This window comes from Saccoglossus kowalevskii, chromosome 5, assembly GCF_978046115.1.
Source record: "Saccoglossus kowalevskii chromosome 5, keSacKowa6.1, whole genome shotgun sequence".
Classification (NCBI taxonomy): domain Eukaryota; kingdom Metazoa; phylum Hemichordata; class Enteropneusta; family Harrimaniidae; genus Saccoglossus; species Saccoglossus kowalevskii.
This window is the reverse complement of record NC_140645.1, coordinates 37140282-37149618: the sequence shown is the minus strand read 5'-3', so window position 1 is coordinate 37149618 and position 9337 is coordinate 37140282. Positions and strand designations below refer to the sequence as shown.

General features: G+C 37.9%; 1 protein-coding gene across 2 annotated transcripts in view; it reads right to left on the bottom strand.

The window, feature by feature from the left end:
- Positions 1 to 881: 881 nt before the first annotated feature.
- The window catches only part of LOC102806750 (tyrosine-protein kinase JAK2-like), a 43031-nt gene continuing 34575 nt past the window's right edge, over positions 882 to 9337 (bottom strand). For both annotated transcript variants that reach the window (XM_085499387.1, XM_085499390.1), the window contains 3 exons: positions 6232 to 6431; positions 3539 to 3643; positions 882 to 2962 (listed from right to left, as the gene is read on the bottom strand). In XM_085499387.1, coding sequence (XP_085355513.1) covers positions 2740 to 2962; positions 3539 to 3643; positions 6232 to 6431 — 528 coding nt within the window. In that variant the 3' untranslated portion in view covers positions 882 to 2739. The remainder of the gene's footprint in view (positions 2963 to 3538; positions 3644 to 6231; positions 6432 to 9337) is intronic.

The window sequence follows — 9337 nt, the reverse complement described above, 5'->3', positions numbered from 1 at the left end:
CTGGTACATGTCTGGATTCCTCTTAAATGATTTGCTTCGCGAGGCGTGATAATGTGAAAGTAGTTTCCCTGGTCTGCCTGAGAATGGCCCCAGTCAGCTGGCGTACAAGTGATAATATGATAAATGCGATTAATCCACCGATATTTACTATATGGTGGTAGCCATCTTGAACACTGATTGAAACTAACAGTTGCCTACAAATCAAGGAGAAAATAAATTTTCACATCCAAACGATTTGTTGGGTTAACATTAAACCAACCGCTAATAAAATTCGACCTCATTTCTCGTGTTTGCATGGACAATTCCTGTATACGAACACATCATTACACAAAGAAAATAGAACACTTTCCCTGGTATATTTGAAAGCGAAATCGCAATCCAACTAAAGTATGACAACCCTTACTGTTATATAGATTCAACCAGAGTGGGTGTGACCACATGACAGTGCCAGCGAGTTTAGAAAGCCAACCGTTCAGTCAAAACCAAAGCAGTTAGCCAATCAATCAAGTTTTTATTTCTGATATTTATTACACATGAGTTGTACTATATACCATAAAAAAAATCTAGACGCCTAGACCCTCAGAAAGTGGTCAAACAGCCACTTCCGGTTTTATTTCAATCCAATATGGCTGCCAAACTAATTGGCCAATCAAAATTCTGAAAGCATGTTGCACCAGTTCACATTAGGGACTATCAGTATAGAGCATTATCAGACCATTCCGTTCAGCGGTTTTCTCAAACGGCTTGACGAAAAAAGTTACGGAAGAAAGAAAGAAGATGAAGAAAAAACCGAACAATAAGAATAGGGGCCACGCCCTACAGGCTTGGGCCCCTAATTACATTAAAATACAATTTGTGACCAGAAATGAATAACAATGAAGTTAAGTAATTACATAATACTACATGTACTTTATTACTAGTAATGTCAATAACCTAAAATGTTACATGAATTGTATAAAAGTTTCTAAAAATACAAGTCAACATTTTGGCAGGAAAAGAACATGTCAATTTTTGATGACAAAAATAATTTTTATTGAAAAATAATATTGGGTTACTGCACTACCTAATTAACAAAACATAATACTACCTACCTAACTGGTTCTCATAATTTCCTAGTTTGACAATTTATTTTAATATTTTCAAAAATCTACATAACACATGCCAAGATTTCACCCCAGTTAATAAAATATCCAAGTTTGAAAAAGATTGGATTAACTTGCTTTAACCACAACAAATAATTTACGCTGGAGATGACAACTACGATAACAAGAACAGACGAATACAGTTTTGGTAATCTGATCTCGGTGATATATAAATTACTTGGCATTATAGATAGATGGATGAAAGGCAATGAATAGTTTAAAACTCTCGCACATTAAGATGTAGAATTATATGCAATCAAAGGTGTATAAATATGAGGGCTTGAAACTGACAATATAAACTCAATATGTAAAAAAAAGACAACATTTTATTTACAACTTTACCACTGTCCAGAAAAACTACACTAGTTTTGTTATCTGCAAGTGATTGAATTAGCGTAATATACTGTAGAATAATTTATTTTTGCTGAAGGGAAGATTCCGTGAAAATAAAATCCAGCGAATATACTTTTTTTCCTATATTTCACATTAAACTCATCAAAAATCAGTGAAAATAAATTCCATACAAAAGTCCCAAAAAGCCTTTTCAGCGAAAATTTATTCCAGCGAAAATAAAGTATTCCACAGTATTCATATATTAACAATAGATACATTTTCTATCACCAACACAAGTTTTGATTTATGCTTGTTTCTAACAGAGCAAATACAGTATATGTACTGTAAAATGATTAATTATTCACTTGGTTTTAATTTCGCTGACTGGAAAATGCGCTAAATTAAAACCCAGTGAATATGTAAAATTGAGGATAGAGCACATTATCTAAATAATAAAACTGTGAGTTTAAAACCCACAGAATATGCCTGAAATGCTAAATCAGTGAAATTTAAACCCAGCGAAAATTAGTCATTTTACAGTATTCATTTCACATACATATTTAGTTGCATCATCTACTGAAGGCTGACACTAATAAATATGACACCTTTTTATACCAAAGTTGACTTTTGTCACATAAATTGTTTTGATCAAGACTGGGAAATTATATCCATTTGATCCAAACTCTAGCAAGAAGTGATAGAAATATGCATACAAATGTTTGGAGGGATAAGTTCTGGCATTTAAAGCTTTAAGTGTTAGACAATTGGATCACAAACTAGATATTTTTATGGATATAAATTTTGTATGAATTACACCAGGTATATCAATCATAATCAATATTCATCTGACAAAAAAGACCATATGCGCATATATAATGAAGCAACTCAGTTGATTGGTCTTTGAGTTTACCCATTATCACCAATACAATTGCAATAATTTATCAGATTAAAAGACATTCTCATTGCATTATAAGTTCAAACATTGTTGATGTAACTGATGCCACTAAATTTGGATTAGCAGCATATGTACTTATGTAAATAACAGAGGTGTGGCGTTAGTTAAACGTTGAATTTCAATAATCTAGCATTGATTAAAATTGCTTCTAATAAATACAGCACATTTCACATTTTCCAGATACTGGTGCAATGTATGTAAGCAGACACCAACTATAACTGCATTTCAGTTCGTTTCAAATATCAACTATATGAGCAATACATGATTAGATAAGAATTGACATGCAACATTAAATATCACAGTTTATTTCTATGTGAACTTCACACTATGGTGTTCCTCATCAAACCAAATATGTAATATTTCATCTGTAATTTCCTTGAATGTTGGTCTTTCTTGTTGCTTAATGTTCCAGCATTCTAGCATCATCTTGTAGACTTTATCAGGACATTGCTGTGGTTTTTGCAGTCGAAGACCTTTCTTAATAAAGTCAATAACATTCAGACAAGGAACTTCATTATTTTTGTATATATATCTGGAAGAAAAGTGCAATAATGTAAAAGGTCACAGGTCAAATTATACAAGCAGCCTATTGTATGTTGCCTGGCAATCATCACGATGAAAACAAAAGTCAAAAACTTTCAGAAAACTGTATTTTAGGATAGTTGCTGAGACAAGAATACTCCTACATATTTAACATATATCAATTTTGTTGTTCAGGATTGCCTCAAAGTTGAGTTTGTGCTATTTTCTCACCTTTAGATGTTTTCTTAGAAATACAGTATAATGTTGTGCATGTCCAAAAAACAAAGAAAATTTTGTGATGTAGTCCTGCTACCACAATTTGAGTTCTTACTATTGGAAATATTTCACCCAGATTTGTTCTGTATTGGTGCATTAATCTGGATCAGCAGCGATTAATTGATAAACCCATGCAATCAGAATTCTATTTGAAAGCATTAACAGGGGAAATTCAAACGCACAATTAAAACCAAAAACAGAAACCTTGAAATGCAAATCAGTGAAATTTAGAACATATTATTTGCAATTCACACAAATATTTAAAATGATTGTAGTCTCAAGAATGTCAAGGTGAAGAGTGAAACTTTACCTTGGCTGTGATCCATAGCTGAATATCTCCCATAACAGAACTCCATATCCCCATACATCACCCTTGGAAGTGTACTTCTTATCTTCAATTCCTTCCGGACAATGCCTAGACAAGATGAAATATTTAACCCATTATAGGTAATGCATGACTATCATCTACAGTTTTTATTTTATAAATCAAGTACAATGTTTTGTTGAAAACTTTTTGTTCAAGGTAACAGTAGTTAGCATTGAAAATCTCGTCTTTTCATGCTAGTTGCATATATAGTGCATTTCCGCCATGGTCGTAGTCCAAATGACAGGGTTAACTTTCTATCATAATGACATTATGAACAACTGAATGCCATATCTTAGTGACAATTACTATGCTACCAATGATTGATCACCATCAATCAATCAAGTTGAAATATAAATGTAACTAGACCAGACAATGTGGCAAGCTATGGTCCAGACAATGTGGCAAACTATGGGCCAGACAATGCGGCAGGCTGTGGTCCAGACAATGTGGCAAGCTATGGTTCAGACAATGTGGCAGGCTGTGGTCCAGACAATGTGGCAAGCTATGGTACAGACAATGTGGCAGGCTGTGGTCCAGACAATGTGGCAAGCTATGGTACAGACAATGTGGCAGGCTGTGGTCCAGACAATGTGACAGGCTGTGGTCCAGACAATGTGGCAGGCAGTGGTCCAGACAATGTGGCAGGCTGTGGTCCAGACAATGTGGCAGGCTGTGGTCCAGACAATGTGGCAGGCTGTGGTCCAGACAATGTGGCAAGCTATGGTACAGACAATGTGGCAGGCTGTGGTCCAGACAATGTGGCAAGCTATGGTACAGACAATGTGGCAGGCTGTGATCCAGACAATGTAGCAAGCTATGGTCCAGACAATGTGGCAGGCTGTGGTCCAGACAATGTGGCAGGCTGTGGTCCAGACAATGTGGCAGGCTGTGGTCCAGACAATGTGGCAGACTGTGGTCCAGACAATGTGGCAGGCTGTGGTCCAGACAATGTGGCAAGCTATGATTCAGACAATGTGGCAAGCTATGGTACAGACAATGTGGCAAGCTATGGTACAGACAATGTGGCAAGCTGTGGTACAGACAATGTGGCAGGCTGTGGTCCAGACAATGTGGCAAGCTATGGTACAGACAATGTGGCAGGCTGTGATCCAGACAATGTAGCAAGCTATGGTCCAGACAATGTGGCAGGCTGTGGTCCAGACAATGTGGCAGGCTGTGGTCCAGACAATGTGGCAGGCTGTGGTCCAGACAATGTGGCAGGCTGTGGTCCAGACAATGTGGCAAGCTATGATTCAGACAATGTGGCAAGCTATGGTACAGACAATGTGGCAAGCTATGGTACAGACAATGTGGCAAGCTGTGGTACAGACAATGTGGCAAGCTATGGTTCAGACAATGTGGCAAGTTATGGTACAGACAATGTGGCAAGCTATGGTACAGACAATGTGGCAAGCTATGGTTCAGACAATGTGGCAGGCTGTGGTCAGACAATGTGGCAAGCTATGGTACAGACAAATGTGGCAGGCTGTGGTCAGACAATGTGGCAAGCTATGGTACAGACAATGTGGCAAGCTATGGTACAGACAATGTGGCAAGCTATGGTACAGACAATGTGGCAAGCTATGGTAGAGACAATGTGGCAAGCTATGGTACAGACAATGTGGCAAGCGCTGGTACAGACAATGTGGCAGGCTGTGGTCCAGACAATGTGGCAGGCTGTGGTCCAGACAATGTGGCAGGCTGTGGTCCAGACAATGTGGCAGGCTGTGGTCCAGACAATGTGGCAGGCTATGGTACAGACAATGTGGCAAGCTATGGTTCAGACAATGTGGCAAGCTATGGTTCAGACAATGTGGCAAGCTATGGTACAGACAATGTGGCTAGCTAAGGCCCAGACAATGTGGCAAGCTATGGTACAGACAATGTGGCAAGCTATGGTACAGACAATGTGGCAAGCTATGGTACAGACAATGTGGCAGGCGCAGGCTGTGGTCAGACAATGTGGCAAGCTATGGTACAGACAATGTGGCAGGCTGTGGTCAGACAATGTGGCAAGCTATGGTACAGACAATGTGGCAGGCTGTGGTCAGACAATGTGGCAAGCTATGGTACAGACAATGTGGCAAGCTAAGGCCCAGACAATGTGGCAAGCTATGGTACAGACAATGTGGCTAGCTGAGGCCCAGACAATGTGGCAAGCTATGGTAGAGACAATGTGGCAAGCTATGGTACAGACAATGTGGCAGGCACAGGCTGTGGTCAGACAATGTGGCAAGCTATGGTACAGACAATGTGGCAGGCTGTGGTCAGACAATGTGGCAAGCTATGGTACAGACAATGTGGCAGGCTGTGGTCAGACAATGTGGCAAGCTATGGTACAGGCAATGTGGCAAGCTAAGGCCCAGACAATGTGGCAAGCTATGGTAGAGACAATGTGGCAAGCTATGGTACAGACAATGTGGCAAGCGCTGGTACAGACAATGTGGCAGGCTTTGGTCCAGGCATGTTATTTTTCAAACTGACATAATGCATGTGCACATGTTTCCACCATTGTATTATATATAGAAGTGTACAAATACAAACAGGCATATATTATGCTGAAACAGTATTTTGAAATTAAAATAGCTGCTTGTTGAAACAAAACATAATACAGAAGAATGTAATCGTATACATACCAGATGATTGGATTTGGAGTATCAGTCTTCTGTCTGTAATACATAGTTTGTGGATTGCCAGTCATCACACGAGCCAATCCAAAATCACTGATCTTGACCAAGTCTTTATCTGAGTCTTCAGTATCTGATGTTACAACAAGAATATTTCTAGCAGCAAGATCTCTATGTACCACTTTTTGTTCTTCTAGATAATGCATACCCTGTCAACATACAAATTATTATTATACATCTGTCACCGTAACGCCATAAGTTACAGCATGCCGTAATTTTGCGGTATTTTACAGGTTATTTTCATCCTACCATATAAGGAAATGCAAATTCCAAATATGGAATGATTACGTGCGTAAGTGTCTTTTAATAATAAAAACAAACATGGCTGCCACCAGGATTTGACCGGTCTCCATACAAAGAAGTTCGATGATTCTGTTCTAAACTTTTTAGATTTCGACATTCCCATGATGTATCCTTGTTAGGAAAAGATGTATAATAATAAGGTTATTACAAAGATACCTCAAAGTATGCACTCAGACAGTACGCTGTCGCAGTGACCTCCGCTGAGCGTTGGTCGATACTGCCACTGTACTGTCTTCGTGCATACTTTGAGGTATCTTCGTAATAACCTTATAATAATATTGAAATCTATTGCAAAATCAGCCAAATCAGTTTACACTGATTTTCAGTTTCAGAAATCCCAAAATTCAACAGGTTTCCTTTTTGGGAACAAACAAACTAAATATGCACAATATTATTTTTCATTGTACAGACAAACCTGTCTATAGCGGTCAACCAAGGGACTTCAAAATTTTGGCCTTTATAGACAAGTGACCTTTCTATATAGGTTCACTAATTTATTCATGAATATTAATTAGGCATTGAATCAATGTATTAAAACAGATCTCGAAACCCCATTTGACACACACTATTACACTACTGTACACAGTATCCAAACACATTATTACAAATAAAAAATGTTGATTTTAAATTGTATTATGTAAACTGTGCACAATAATGAATAGTATGAAAATTAAATATTTGTAATCACTCAGCTTTCTTTGCTTAGCTATTCTGAATTTGCATGTTTCTTTTAATATCTATTGTGTCTGGTAACTGTTCTAATAAATCGGAGTGTCTCTGGGCTATAGCAAATTCTTTCAAGGAGAAGGGAGAAGGACAGTTAGCAGTGCTTTATTGATCCCTAAAACGTTACGTATACGAAAAGAACACTTATCTATTGTAGTGATGGATCTCCTTCCAGTTACGTGACAACTTGAAAGTTTCATCCCCAATCACAATTCCCATAACATTTTGTTCATTTTTTTTCAAAAATCTTCTCGACCTACCTCACTTACGAAATGGTTGATCCCTAATCAAAACATTACTTTGCGCAATCAAAATCTGTGCGACTTCCATGTTATTGTACTGATGCAACAATAGAAACATGTGAAATATGCCTGGCGACTTTGGCCAGTGAACTGAGGTCAATTTAACATCATTGTTAAAAGCATCTATTGTTAAATGTACCGAGGCAGTAGCAACCGAGAAAACAAAATAGTTGAATGAATTTAGTTGGACAACGAGACGATACTGCGCACACATTCCCTCACAGTGATCGATAGGCAGTAACGGAAGCGACTCTACTTTTTGAGTTATCATAAGAACAAGAACGTACATATGCAAGGCTAATTAGCATAATTTATTTGGATGGATAAACAACAGGCATGGCCGTTGCGTTGATTTGTTTCCTTTTTGCTATCAGTTCCAGTTACATGCATATTTATCGATATTTATAGGAGTTCAAAGTGAATAAATATCGATACTAAATAACAAGTGAGTTGTTATGTTTTTTTGTTGGTAATCAATTCGATCAGGGATTTACCGTCGGCATTCCGATTCACCCCAGCCACATGCATAGGAACAGTGACTGTGTCCCAGCAACTCACAAAACTTTTGCGGGTCGTCATCGTTGTGGTTGCTCGATTCATTCATTGAACAAAATTGTAAGTTATTCCCATGGTAAACATATTTCAACAAAACATTAATGACAGCATGTTTTTTTATCAAGGCACTTTCAAATTCTTAATTATGTTTTTGGCGTTCCATAGCCATCGGTACGGTGTGCTTGTTGTGGTAAACCAAATTATAAACAAGAATAAAACATAATTGCCGAAGCCATCGGTTGAATGAAAGATGTGAAAACGTGCTAACTTTGACCTTTGTGAGCTTATTCGTTGTCTGAGGTGGGAGGCAGTCGTCTGCAAGACATCCGGGAACTATGTCCGTTATATGCAGTTCAACTGATCACTGCGGCCGCTGAAGCGTGGCCGTTGGCCGCGTTAGGCAGGTGGCCGCTATAAACAGGGTACTTTACATGTAAAATTCGTAGGGACTGTTTATATGTGACCGCTATAGGCAGGTGGCCTGCTGTATTCAGTTGGCCGTTAACACAGGTTTGACTGTAATAGTAGTGAACAATTCAATAATATATCTAAACGCTTTCCGTAAAAAAGATATTATTTATCACATGTATCATGCACTTTCGGTGTAATAACACCTGTGTGATATTTTTGGTATTACACACTTTGAAAGTGACGTCACACTTTAAGTCTGTGATGTGATAGGCCAATACAGCTAATTTCACCTTTGACCTAATCAGTAAAGTTAGTACTGAATTATGCAACACTTATAATGAGGCAGATTTTAATGACAAATTATGTAGAAATTATTACATATTATACTTATTAGATTTTTAGATTCTATATAATCTCTGATTTTATCGCTGTTGAATAAACAAAATATTAAAGATATTCATCACAGTCTCAATTCTCCCAACCCAAAAATAGTTCGGGCATGATAATGTTTCGTCTGCTGTCAATCGTACAAATTTGCATCTCAAAGTAAACAAACCTTCAGCTGATCGAACATTCGAAATCATGATACATATGGGCGACTTAGTCAATACTTTTGATATAGACGTGACAGAATTTATGAATGATGAGCAAGAAAGACCAAGTGAAGGTACGTTTACGTTTTTTCTTTCGTCAGAACTGATAAACTGAGATCATGATCACTGGGCGTATTGTATGCTCGCATAATGCATTGGGTAAAA